Here is a 14,165-nt window from a genome sequence, read left to right on the forward strand (position 1 = left end):
GACCTTTGGTGGCCTCGTAAGAGTTGCCTTTCAGATTAAAAGCCTGAGTCTAGTTATATGTTGAACGTGTGTTTGTCCCTGAGCAGGACACAGACTCTCCCTAACACAGACATTTCCTACATAAAAAAAGACCTTGATCAATACATCTCGCCATAATTGTTTACATTATAAACATTCCTCACTATTTGCTGCTTAAAAAGTGATCATATGGAAACTACTCCCATTGCCAGTTCTCTTTTTTTTATCTTGTTCTGACTTATGAGATAACAGCTGGTTTTAGATCCCCTATTTAAATGATTATGCGGAGCACCAAATATGCTCATGCCTATGCAACACCAAACAAAAAAATACGTAAAGTGCATGCATTTCCCCATTTTCGCAAGTTTATTGCGTTTCTCACTCCACCACATGATTTGTTTGATTTAGTCATAATTTCCTCTCCTTCCCCCGGCTCCCCTTCCTGTGCTGCTGTAAACTCTTTGAATCCCTCTCATCTACTGTAATGTTTGCATAGTTCTTGTCTGTTTGTCTTTGTTTAGTGACCTAACTGTAACCTGCTTATCTTAAATCCCTCTCGCTCTTGTTATTCTTTAATATGTCCCAAGCTTGCGCGCAATTTTTGTTTTGTTTTAACTGCCTTGTTCCACATCTGATTATTTGCTTGATGGTTTAGTCATATCTGTCATGCCCTGTGCTCATTTGCTTTCCAGTTAAAACCACACCACCTTCTAAATAATGTTTTTATATGCGTAGTAAAAGTGCTCATTTGTATGTGTTGTGTACCAAATGGGATTTCCCAAAAGCTGTAGAGGCATCATGGCGTGTTGATGACCCATTTAGATCGAACATTATTTGATTTGAGAGTTCTACCGAGCGACTCCTTGCTCCATACTATGAGGGCTGGATTATGTAATGGCTGCTCCAAAACCATTACAATGATTGTATATTTTCTTAAACCTGGCGTCCAACCTTTCTGCTCCCATGCTACAACTGACAGTTCAGTAGTGCATAATACTCTACAAGCATGTGGATGCCATGTTGGAAAGCTTCTTAGATGGTCAAGTGTGTCTCTCTGTGAACTTATTTATGTTGTCCGTGGCTTTTCTAAGCAGCCTTACTGTATCTTGATTTACTTTCTACAAGAAAGTGACTGCCATGGCAATTTTAGCATTGCCAACGTGAGACTAGAAACGTCCCTAAACGGTACAAAGTTGACTAAAAATAGGGTTAACCTTACATGGTGCATTCATTTTCAGTTTGCGCACATGACTATTATATTCTTAAACCTCTAAAATGGGCCCATAATAACTAAAAAACACTTGACTTAAAGTGTAGACTCAATAATCATGTGATGTTAATTGCTGTGTGCACCTGCATGGCGGTTCTGGTAAATATTACTGTATCAAGCAGGTCCCAGTACAGCCATCCTGTATGCAAGCTGTGCTGTTCATGGTGCTAAAATTGTAATATTATTATGAGTTAGTAGGTGGGAGGGGAGCGGCCAGTTCAGCAGCCAATTCTGAATATCACATCACTCACCCTCGTGTGTTTGTGCGTCCGCATGTGTGTGTGTTCTTCCTTTTTGCTTACAGTGTACACACCAGTGTGGGAGGTTGGCCTAGTTTTCTGATCAGTGTTTGCCCTCTCAGAGCAAGAGTTTAACCTGACTGATAAGCGGTTGCGTCCTTCCCGTGTCAGTAAAACATCCGAAACTCACTTTCTCCTATCTGCTTCTATGTTCCACAAACAGTTTGTACTGTCATTTTGCCAACTTTCTCGGTAACTGAACATTGAATGCGGTAAATACCTCAGGCTTTAACCTGGTCCTCAACTATTATTATCTATTCTAGTCAACTTGGAAATGAGAGGAAATGGAGATGGAACTAGCTTAATATAGTTATCACATGTATGGCATATTGGCAAAGGGTCTTCCTTTTTATTACAGGTCCTTACTTGATGTTCAAGCCACTATTTAACAAAGTGGTTCTCAACCAATGTAAGTTTTGGGGTAGACTTTACAATTAAGTTCATTTTTACTACTGAAGCATACAAAAATGATGTCTTAATCCAAATATGCTATTGAAAATGACCTAATTCATAAGTACAGATACACAATCACAACGTTCAGTGTTTTTTAAGTTGTTATAAAATGTACATTTCCACCATAAATTTGTTGCTATTGTATGTGTAGCTGTTGATTTGGGGCGTTTTACTGTCTGCTAGTTTAAAAAACAACTCATCCAACACCCTCTTGCGCTCTCTCTGGAGTGCTGCATTTAGCTGTCTCTTCATTGTTTGATACAATAGTTGATTATGATTATAATGTCTAGTTTGACAAGTTGTCACAAGCAGATGTTTGCGTGACAAATGATAAAGGTGGTTGGTGGGAATGTGATGAGCGTGTATTGAGTCCTAGCAGCCATGTATCCGTGTCGTGTCTGATATTATATAATTTTTTCTAATTTGCAGCCTACCAGTGATCCTCAGTCTGCCTCCCACTCTGATCTTGCCTCGCTAATGTAATCTCTACTTGCACAACGTCGTGTTGAGTGATATCTGTTGTCTTCCTGTTAGCTGCTGTCAAAGTTTGCTTCACCTCTGTACGGTGATCGCTCTATCACCCATTGCATAGTGTTAGTTAGGATATACTGAGTAAACGCAACTGACTCTCAAATAGCAGAATAAAAAAGTATTGCATGGCCTTGATCACTTCAAATATAGTCTGTATACTTTTTTACTACTATATGCTGATACAGGCATAAGACCATGTATGTAGTACTGAATAATCTGCCTTTTTAAGTGGAAGAAGCTGCATGATAAATGCCCCAAACATACAGGATTACCACCGATTTCCATGAAAACAGGGGTTATATGACCTATTTAATACCGTAACATGCTGCCCTTTTTAAAAGCTGACTCTCAGCCTGCTACCGGCCCATGGTAGTGAGGCCGCTGCTGCTGTTCAACAGAAGTATTTTGGTGATGTTTTATAAACAGCTCAATCCTCACGTGACGCAAATGTCATCAGTTTTATAACGTCCCACCGTAGTGGTTTTAGAGTTTTAGATACAGGAAAAAGGCTAACATACATTCTCTCCTTTTCTCTGTGTTGCTCCTCTGCAGGCGGTGGAAGCAAAGTTGTCTCTGGATGCCTTACTGCAGATGTCAGGTGCTCAGGTGAGGGATTCCATGCGAAGACTAGGGTCCAGTTCAGAAGAATGTGCCAGGCTGAGTGCTGCCCTCTCCTGTCTGAAGAGTGCCACTGAATCAGGTTTGTGTTCACTTCACGGGAGCATCAGCAGCAGTCATGCATCACATTCTATTCGTACTGATGGTGGTTTTTTTTCTGCTGTCTGTGGTCCAGGAGGTGAACTGAGAGAAGACGGTAGTCCCTGGCTGTCCGAGCCCACAAGGAGGGACAGTGGCTCTCTACTGACCGCAGACCAGCTAACCGGCTTTGGGACCCCACTCCGCCCTCACAGCCCCTCGCCCCTCGCCCGCCCATCCGCCATCCACTCCACCCCATCCACCCCCTGCGCCACCTTCCCTCATCCCCGCTCGGGCTCGGTGTCGGCGGTGCCCACGCCTGAGGCCTTGGCATCATACGGCCACGTCGAAAGCCCCCTAACGGATCCATTCCCCCTGTCCTTTGCCCGCGCAGCCCGGCTCCACGGACACACCTCCACCCCACCCATAACTCCGCCCTCCAAGAGGCGCCACCAACTGAAGCCCCCCTGCACCCCTCCGCCTCCGTCCCGCAAAGTACTGCATCTCCTCCCCAACATCACCCTGACGCGCAGCAAAAGCCACGAGTCCCAGCTGGGCAACCGCATCGAGGACCCACCCACCAACAAGTAGGTGCTCAGAGGGCTGTTTGGTCCAACATTTCCACTGTTGGCTTTGTTGCCACATGTTTAGGGCACTGGGGAGTGTGGGGGGGGAGTGCTGTGAGAGGAGAGCTACAGTATATTTTAGTTAGCTGGCATTATCTTTGCAATTCGTAAACTATATCACACAGGCTTTATCACAGCCGGAGGTCTCATCTGCTGTTTACACCTAAACTCATTTGTTCTTTAACTAATGACGGGCATGAAAAATCCCCTTTCTATATAATCTAATAAAGTGATACATTGATGCTAACATGAATGTCCTGTTTAGGTCTAAGCAATTTGAATGAATATGAATTCAGTATTTATTTCTTTGCACTATTTGTATTCCTTTTTATATTTACACCTATTTTTTCACTTCTTCTTTCTGTCTTCTATCTGTCAAGCTTTGTAGTCCTTGCCCCTAACTATTCTTATTTCTATGTAAGTACATTAAGAGAGGGATGCAAAATAGGGGAGTCAACTTCCTTGTATGTGCACTTATTCTTGGCCAAAAGAGCTGATTCTGATATACAATGCCATCATATCCTTGAGCATTGTACAAACCGACAATACACCTATAAAAAGAAGAAATGAAAGAAACCGATAGCAGTAGTGGCTGCCGACTTAAACAAGCATTATCATGGTGGCATTACTGTAATTGGGTTACTGTTGCAGCAGCATGTTTCTTGTCGCCCACTGATGAGCTGCTGCAGTTTTTCCTGAAAGCATCTTCTCCAGTGTCTCATTCTCACATCAGTCTTGAGCCGCGTCAGGAGCACAGAAGCAGAGTTTCTCTCAGAGTCGCTCACATTCCCTCCCTCTCCCTCTCCCTCTCCCACATCCTTTCACATCCTGCCTGTTGCTCCTTTGCTCTGGCTGTATGAGTGGAGCTAATCCTCCACACAGATTCCCAGAGATTATGACTCATGTCAAAACAGGAAGTATTTCCCAGGACTAATGCTCAGAGGTGGCGGGACACACAAACAATCGCTATCCCTCTCTATCTCCCTCATTTTTTCTCCCTATTGTGATTGGATGCACATACACAAACAGGCCACATGTTTATCCATAATATCCTGTCTGTTTATGGAAAGCTTTAGTGAAAAAAAAAAAAAAAAAACTGGCAAAGGCTGGAGTAAATACAGCTGACATATATCAAATGCATCTAACACAAGCACAGCAAATCTAGTTTATCCTGGCTTTGTACACTGTAGGTATATTACAATCTGATAAACGGGTCACAGGTCTAATAGCTGACAGAACAGAAATCTAGATTAAATTAGACAAATTCATTGTTTTTCCAACTCTGATTAATAATAATAATAATAATCAAGCCTTTATTAGTCCCACAATGGGGAAATTCGGTTCTCTACATTTGACCCATCCCGGAGGAGCAGTGGGCTGCAATGAAGCGCCCGGGGTTTATAAACACTCACATGTGTGTGCGTGTGTATAAACCACGAAGCTGGCACTGCTTGCTGCCTCAGTCTTTGTGACTTCTGGGTGTTAAAGATGTCACCCTGTCTGTCCCGTGCTAATGCTATTTAGGTACTCCAACGTGCTTCTCTCTCGCCCTTACATAACCTGCCCAATACAATCTGGTGCTCAAGCAAAACCGTCTCTTGCATCCAGTCTCGTTTTTTGCCAGTAAACCGGACCTACTCATACTCCAATTTGTTTTGCTTTCCCTCTGTGCAGGTGTGTTAAAAAGAATAAGTTGTTACTGAATATGCAAGTTAACGGGAATGGATGTGAGGACTTGCCGTCTCGTTACCCCGCCATGTCTGCGCGAACCCCTGGAGTCACCCCAGCTACCACTACAGCATCTTACACCCTACCCGGCACGCCCACCCTCCTTGAGGAGCACATCACCATTAAGAGTAAGTCATGACGGTGTATACTTTTTTTCCTTTTTTTTTTTTTTTTTTTGCTGATTTGGTGAATAAGCGTGTTTGACATGTCAAAAATAGCCTGTTTATTAGGGCTGTGTATTTGCGAGAATCTTGAGATATGATCCGTGTAATGATACAGGTGTGACGATACAATATACTGCAATACTGTAAGCAAGGTGATGTGTGCCCATTTTTTTTTATTATTTAATTTTGGGAAAAAAGAGTCTAAAGAATTCATCACCATATGCATAAAACTGGAGTAAAATAAGTTAACTTTTTTATGCAGTCAGAACAGTTGGATCTGCATTTGCATTTACCACATCCAACATCATGCACTACTTTTTGTGCAATCTGAACTTCTGTCTGCCTCGAATCTTTGCATGTTAACTGTGAATTAAAGATTAAAGATTTCACAAAATGAAATATCGCAATACTCAAGTGTATCAATATTTTCGAACACCCCTAATTTTAATCCAAAATGACCAAAAATAATGGATTTATATACTAAATAAGCATTGTTTTTTTTAATTGTTTTGAAAAATGACGATCCCTCACCTTTATTATTACCTACGCCAAGGAGGGTATATTTTCCGTTTGATTTTTATAAAAACTTGGTCAAAGGGTTTAGCATGGGCCAAGAAAAGAACCCATTACATTTTGGAGCGCTTTGGCCTTTTTTCTTTAAGATTCATATGCATTCAAGTCTGTGTGTTTTGTGTTTTGGCTTGAATATAACCTGAATGTGGTTTGACCCCGTTTTTTAATAATTTATTTAACCACTTTGTTAACGTCATTAGATACCAGTCTTTATCGACATAACCTCATCATCTCTCTCCCTCCCTCTCCCTGGCTAGATAACGTAGCAGGGCATCGCGGCTCCCCACAAGCAGTGAGGAGGGACATCGGCCTAGCAGTCACACACAGGTAGATATGAGAGGCCGTGTAGGCCATAATTCATACTTGGTCTTACATACAAAGTCAAAATCTCACATGCACACCACCAAACTCTTTCACACATATTACTATGCACTTTTACATGCACAATCATACTCTCTCACACACACACTTTTGTCTGGGCCATAAATCAAACTTACTTACATAACCCACTATACTTTCTTAGAAAAACACTATTATTCTCACATAGACAACATCATACTCTTAAGCATACAATATAATACTCTAGTAGTGTATGCAAGATGGAATACTTCTGTACGTGAGAGAGAATGATAGTGTGTGTGAGAGAGTATAGTAGTGTATGTGAGAGAGAATGATAGTGTGTGAGAGAGTATAGTAGTGTATGTGAGAAAGAATGATAGTGTGTGTGAGAGAGGAATTGAAGTATATATGAGAGTATAGTAGTGTGTGTGAGAGCAAATTATAGTGTATGTGAAAGACAATGTTTGTGTTTATGAGAGCTTATGATAGTTTATGTGAGAGGGCATTGTACTGGGTGTGAGAGAGTATAATTTTATAGGAAGTCAGTTTGATCGAACAGGAAGACAGTTTAAATACTCATTCCCTGATTGGTTTACAGCCTTGAAAACAAAACCTGTACCTGCCCAGAGCACTGCTAGCTAAATTGGAGCTACAAGTAGCACTTTTAAGGAACAGTTTACAGTTCTGTAAGAACAGTATAGGAGGCAGCCATGATATTTTTTATTTATTCACCTTCTTTTTCATGTTCAGTTTTTGTTCGTGGAGGCTAATGAGGAGGACATTACTATTTTTTTCAGTATAACAATGCGGTGTGTTCAGAACATTATAAGAGAAAGTGACAGCATGGGACCTGACAGCATGATTTTGGACAGATTATTTAGTGAACTTGATGGATACAAACCTTTCTCTCAATTAGCCAGGAGTTAGAAGGGGCCCCTGTGGATGACTTTCGTCTTTGATCCACCATTTCTGACAATGATGTGACAACATTTGGAGTATCTAAAATATTGCTTAAGAGGCCTATGGCTTCATTAAGTCGCTCCCTGTTCACCATCTTCTCATGGCTCAATGGTTCAGCCCGTGTCCGTGAAATCCCTCTTCTATGTATAAGCCAATCAGGAACTGAGAATTTAGAACTACTTCCTTTTCAATCAAACTCACTTCCGTTTCAACTATACTCTCCCACACACACAACTATACTCTCTCACACACACAACTATACTCTCCCACACACACAACTATACTCTCTCACACACACAACTGTACTATCCCACACACACAACTATACTCTCTCACACACACAACTATACTCTCTCACACACACAACTGTACTATCCCACACACACAACTATACTCTCTACTACACAACGTTACTCACCACACACACAACTATACTCTCTCACACACACAACTGTACTATCCCACACACACAACTATACTCTCTCACACACACAACTACTATACTCTCCCACACACACAACTATACTCCCACACACACAACTATACTCTCTCACACACACAACTATACTCTCTCACACACACACAACTATACTCTCTCACACACACAACTATACTCTCCCACACACACAACTATACTCTCCCACACACACAACTATACTCTCCCACACACACAACGTTACTCTCCCACACACACATACTCTTACTATCCCACACACACCACACACACAACTATACTCTCTCACACACACAACTATACTCTCACTGCACACAACTATAAAAGAGAATAGTAGTGTGTGTATTAGAGTATGATGGTGCATTTAAGAGAGTGTTTTTGTGTGTGTTAGAGAGAATAGTCATTTATGTATGAAAGTATGACAGTAAATGAAGGAGAGTATGACAGTACATTTAAGAAGGTATGGTAATGTGTGTGAAAGAGTATAGTGTTTGTGTGAGATTCTGACATTGTATGTAAGACCACGTATGAATTATGGCCTAAACGGCCTCCCATAGGTAGATCTTTCTCTTCCACACAATATGTTCTATCCTAAGCTTATGTCATGACAAAGCTAACATCCTAGATTTGTTATTAATAAAATGCTTGCGTTTGTATAGGTTTTCCACCAAGTCCTGGCTGTCCCAGACATGTCAGGTGTGCCAGAAGAACATGATGTTTGGGGTTAAGTGTAAACACTGTCGGTGAGTTTTTAATGTTTTCTTTTTAAATGGTATGTCACTCAACTTTAAGTGTTTTTGTTATTGACTGAGATAGTCGAGCAGTGGCGTGTTAGAGCAGGATTCAATCCTTGGCCGTGGGAGTACATGGAGCTGGAATGGAAGAGGGTTTTTAGGCGGCATATATTGATACTCTTCTGACTCTCTTTGCAGGTTAAAGTGCCACAATAAATGCACAAAGGAAGCGCCGTCCTGCAGAATCTCCTTTCTACCAAGTAAGCTTTGTTCTACCTCTAAACTACAGTCGATGGACTCAATGTATCGTGCATACACGTTGTGACATTTCCAATTCCTCTTCTAGTCGCCAAAATTCGGAGGACTGAGTCCGTTCCGTCTGATATAAACAACCCTGTGGACCGGCCATCAGAATCACCGCAGTTTGGCACGCTACCCAAGGCCATTACAAAAAAGGTGAAACATGGCTCAGGAGTTCTGCATTACAGCACACCATATCACTTTATGTAGACCTTTTTAAAATAAGACTTTTGCCAGAATCCCCATTGTTTGGGCTTCCACTAATACAATATAGAATTGAAATTAGATGTCACCTCTAATATCAGCTCTGACTAGTGTCGTTTGCATCCACCTGTGCCCCACCAGGATCATCCTCCAGTGCTGAACCAACTGGACTCCAGCAGCAATCCGTCCTCCACCACCTCGTCCACGCCTTCATCCCCCGCACCCTTCCAGCAGAGCTGCCCCCCAAGCGCCACCCCACCACCCAACCCCTCGCCCAAAGGCCATCGGGACATCCGTTTTAATTTCCCAGGTAAGCCTTGCAAACGCCTGGATAAAGAAACACAGTATAGATCTAGAAACACTGTACTTACTGAAATGTGCATGCTAACATTGGGCTCTAGATTGTTCCTAATCATACAGATTATTGTCCTTAAACTTCTTTTCCAGTTTAACTGAATTTAATAGTAGAGGCCACAAACACCCTTCTCTCTCTCCATACATGACTCTAACACTGAAGAACAACTGTGCTTTTTTACAAGATCTGTTAATACAAAGCTTCTCTAACCAAGAGTCTTTCTCCCTGTCATGCTTGTCGGACTTTTTTTTTTCTTTCGCAAAAGCTGCCTGTTACTTTCAGCATAGACAGCAGTTTATCTTCCCCGGTGAGTTGATGGTCCTGAAACATCACCCTGCGTTGCTATTCTCCCATCGTTCCATTCTCCAAACTGTAGATTCCCCGTAGCTCTCTTCCTCTTCTGCATGTTTGCTGTTAGGGTTGTAGCACTCAGTCCAACTATCTCTCACTGTGTACCAGCACTAGGCCTGCATGTTGACACTTAACGGCCTTATGACACCACCTGCTGGTGGTAGTGGGAAATTGCATGAGCAGTCATGTTCTGCATGTGGTGGGGCTTTCCTAAAGGGAAAAAGGGGGGAAACACAAAGGATATATTTTACTACTCTTAATTTTTCCTAAACCATCTCCTTTTCCTCTACAGATGTCTCCAGTCCTGCTCATTTGCACCCTGATGTCCTCCAAGACACTGTGTAAGACATTTGTATTAAAAGTTCACTTACTCATGACACAGTAGTTCAATTAATACATTTTTCTTGGATTTTGCCTCCTCTGATATCACTTCTCTGTGTCACAGCAGTGAGATCGAGCAATCGGCGGATGACATTCACTCTGAGCTGGTAGAAGATGAAGACGAAGAGGTAATGTTGCAACATGTTGCGTTACGCACGCTACAAAAGTCAGGTTTAAATGTCGGTGTAATGAGGATGTTCAGAGACATATTTCTGAAATGTATCTTTGCATTACATTCTGTCGGAGACTGATGTTTTCATCGATCAATGAGTTGATGGACAGGAAGACTCAGGTGATTCATTTAGTTTTGTTAATCTTAGATAAGACATTTGTTTATTGGAACCAGGTTTGACCTGTTTGGCTGTGACGATGCTGGATGTAAATATCACCATGTTACGTCTGAGACAGCAACACAAAGCTGGAGACAAAGGAAAAAAAGCCTGTAACCTATATAATTCAAAGCTTGCTCACAGTTATCGAATGTATTGACTCATCCTCCACAAGACAAAATATATAACCACCCAATAGGAAGATGCAGATGCTGTATATACAATTAATCAATTTTCTTTGGTAGAAAAATAGTATTTTCTTCATTTCTAAGAATAGTAAACAAATGCCAGTAAGTAAGCGCAATAGATTAATAACACCATCACCATACAGGAAGGGGAGGAGGAAATTGAGGTTGAAGACGAAGACCCCGAAGCTGAGGACGAGGAGGACGAAGACGAGGACGACGATGAGGACATGAGGATGAACGTGGGCTCTGACGGCGAGTGCGATGAGCTGGACGATCTGCCCAGCTCTCGGGGAAACCAGTGGAAGGGTCCCATCTCCCGCAAGGCCAGTCAGACCAGTGTCTACCTGCAGGAGTGGGACATCCCTTTCGAGCAGCTGGACCTCGGGGAGCTAATAGGAAAGGTGAGGACCTAGACGTTATTAGCACATCAACGTATTCTGAAAAAGGCACTCCTGCTGAAGTTGTTGTCGGTTCACACAGGGCCGCTGGGGCAAAGTGCATAAGGGGCGGTGGCACGGCGAGGTAGCTATCCGGCTCCTTGAGATTGACGGGAACAACCAGGACCACCTGAAGCTCTTCAAGAAGGAGGTGATGAACTACAGACAGACCAGGCACGAGAACGTGGTCCTTTTCATGGGGGCCTGCATGGCTCCGCCTCACCTAGCCATCATCACCAGGTGAGAGCCCAAATATATCAAACACACCTCTCAAGTGCTTTTAACCCAAAGATGTTGTTTACATTTTTTATTTAATTGTTTTCTTCTCTCTACCCACAGTTTCTGTAAAGGGAGGACACTGTATTCAGTCGTAAGAGACACTAAAAACACGTTGGATATTAATAAGACGAGACAAATTGCGCAGGAGATTGTAAAGGTATTTTTATTGTTTCACATTTATTCAAACCTCTCATTGATGCATTTGTAACTATCCAAGCACTTAAAAGTGTGGAGTTAGTTAGTTTAGTTTCATGACTCACATGCTAAGAAATATTTTCATTATAAGAAAGAGTAAATCTCTATCATAACAAAGGCAAATATTAATATGATGTTTATTACAATTCTTTCTATTTTAAAATATGTTTTATTTTGCTCTTCTGTTTGTAAATTCAAAATCCCATCTTTGTCCTGCGATACAGGGAATGGGCTACCTGCACGCTAAAGGGATTGTTCACAAAGACTTGAAGTCAAAGAACGTTTTTCATGATACCAATAAAGTCATAATCACAGACTTCGGGCTGTTTGGGATCTCTGGAGTTGTTCAGGAGGGGAGGTAAGAAACGCCACTCAGCCAAAGTGCTCTTCACACCACACTGCTATTACCTGGGGAGCTCCACTGATTTGTAATAATTGCTGAGGCCTTCCAGTCCAGCAAGCTTTTCCGAGACAGCCGGTATATATATATATATATATATATTTTTTTTTTTTTTTTTGCAAAATCTGAAGTCTCCTGATTGTAAAATGCAAATTCTTTTCAGCACTACCTTGGTTTTTTTTTTAAGTACATTCTGAACACATCACTCTCTAAATTCCCCCCTCTGTTTTGTGTACGGCTTCAATAGATTTTGTGCACAGGAGATGGAGATGGACTACATTTAGTTAATGCATTTTCCACTCTATTTAATGCATCTTTCCACTCCGATTTTCCACTCCATTTGATTTGTTACTGACAAATGTGTACCTTCTTTTTTCTTTTTTTATCCAGGCGTGAGAACAAACTCAAACTTCCACATGGCTGGATTTGTTATCTCGCACCAGAGATTGTGCGCAGGATGAGCCCAGGTAACAACGAGGACCGCCTCCCCTTTTCCACCGCAGCAGACGTGTACGCCTTCGGGTGAGTTCTGCACACTCTGTCACACCTGTTTCTGACTGAAAAGAGCTGTCTTCACTCAGAGAGTTTACCATTTGATGGAATAATTATACGTACAATTCTTTCCCCCTCTTTAAGCACCATTTGGTATGAACTTCAAGCTCGTGACTGGCCAATCACCAACCAGCATGTGGAAGCTACCATCTGGCAGGTGGGGAGTGGAGAGGGCATAAAGAAGGTCTTGGCGGAGATCAGTCTGGGCAAGGAGGTCTCTGTGAGTTGAAAAAGATTGTTTTCTGAAGTACTAACAGTGAAACAGAGATTGTGAAGATGCTGTGAAACTTGTTTGGCTTGATCCTCATTGATTGGTGACTCAGTGCGTTGACTCAAAAGTGTTTTTTCGTCTCAGGAGATCCTCTCTGCCTGCTGGGCGTACGACCTGAGGGAGAGGCCGACCTTCACCCAGCTGGCCGACATGCTGGAGAAGCTGCCTAAGCTCAACCGCAGGCTCTCCCACCCGGGACACTTCTGGAAGTCTGCAGAGTAGGTATCCAGAAATGAAGGACGTTGTGAAGACACTCGATGTGTGAAAAACACAACATGAAAATGAAAGATTCCCTGAGTTCTCATTGTACATATTTTGGTTCGTTGTGGTACACTTGCTTGACTGCAGCTTTTAGGGATTAGGTGTTGGGGTTACATAGTCTTATTTATGAAAAGGATTCGTGAATTTACATTTGTTTGACGTATTTCGACAATAGCGTAAGTTCTATATGTTTGAAGTTCTTCATCATCACCCATGACCCAAATGCGCTCTGTCACTCTGCACCGAGGCAGAGCTCTTCTCAGCTCTGCTGTTGTTTGCTCTCTAATCCAATGTGAACTTTCGTGGTTTACATATGTAAATGTGAGTCGTAAAGTTTAATTTATGCATTGTCACATAGAACTCTCTGACAAATGTCCCGCGGCGTGTTTTTGACAGCAAAATGTATCACAGGGCGTGACTTTTGTAATGTCATGAGAAACATCACATGCCGCCGCGCAGTCTGATTGGATCATTTGTTGTCATGGCGATTTCCAGTTTCCTAAACGAGGCTGGCAGGACAAGCAAAGACTCGTGAGACCGATCCACAAGGACATAAATGTGTGTGTGTGTGTGTGTGTGTGTGTGTGTGTGTGTGTGTGTGTGTGTGTGTGTGTGTGTGTGTGTGTGTGTGTGTGTGTGTGTGTGTGTGTGTGTGTGTGTGTGTGTGTGTGTGTGTGTGTGTGTGTGTGTGTGTGTGTGTGTGTGTGTGTGTGTGTGTGTACCATAATTGTGCTAGAAATAGCAGATGGAAGAGGTTAACTGTGTGATCCCTCAGTTAATTCATTTCCTTGTTCTCACTGTAGTCTAGCTACAAATA

The 14,165-nt window shown here is 42.2% G+C and overlaps 1 protein-coding gene across 5 annotated transcripts in view; it reads left to right on the top strand.

Annotated features, from left to right (window-relative positions):
- Nucleotides 1-14,165, top strand: part of ksr1a (kinase suppressor of ras 1a) — a 28,875-nt gene that overhangs the window by 12,394 nt on the left and 2,316 nt on the right. For 3 of the 5 annotated variants that reach the window (XM_054625937.1, XM_054625933.1, XM_054625936.1), the window contains exons 3-19: nt 3,124-3,271; nt 3,365-3,854; nt 5,568-5,749; nt 6,616-6,685; nt 8,771-8,854; nt 9,044-9,105; nt 9,192-9,301; nt 9,491-9,659; nt 10,348-10,396; nt 10,501-10,564; nt 11,097-11,354; nt 11,434-11,630; nt 11,730-11,826; nt 12,089-12,222; nt 12,655-12,786; nt 12,901-13,036; nt 13,172-13,305. In XM_054625937.1, coding sequence (XP_054481912.1) covers nt 3,124-3,271; nt 3,365-3,854; nt 5,568-5,749; nt 6,616-6,685; nt 8,771-8,854; nt 9,044-9,105; nt 9,192-9,301; nt 9,491-9,659; nt 10,348-10,396; nt 10,501-10,564; nt 11,097-11,354; nt 11,434-11,630; nt 11,730-11,826; nt 12,089-12,222; nt 12,655-12,786; nt 12,901-13,036; nt 13,172-13,305 — 2,516 coding nt within the window. Of the gene's footprint in view, nt 1-3,123; nt 3,272-3,364; nt 3,855-5,567; nt 5,750-6,615; nt 6,686-8,770; nt 8,855-9,043; nt 9,106-9,191; nt 9,302-9,490; nt 9,660-9,969; nt 10,012-10,347; nt 10,397-10,500; nt 10,565-11,096; nt 11,355-11,433; nt 11,631-11,729; nt 11,827-12,088; nt 12,223-12,654; nt 12,787-12,900; nt 13,037-13,171; nt 13,936-14,165 lie in introns of those variants that run through there. The other 2 variants (XM_054625938.1, XM_054625934.1) reach the window with 2 other exon arrangements.

The sequence above is a fragment of the Anoplopoma fimbria genome, chromosome 24, assembly GCF_027596085.1.
Source record: "Anoplopoma fimbria isolate UVic2021 breed Golden Eagle Sablefish chromosome 24, Afim_UVic_2022, whole genome shotgun sequence".
NCBI classification, from domain to species: Eukaryota; Metazoa; Chordata; class Actinopteri; order Perciformes; family Anoplopomatidae; genus Anoplopoma; species Anoplopoma fimbria.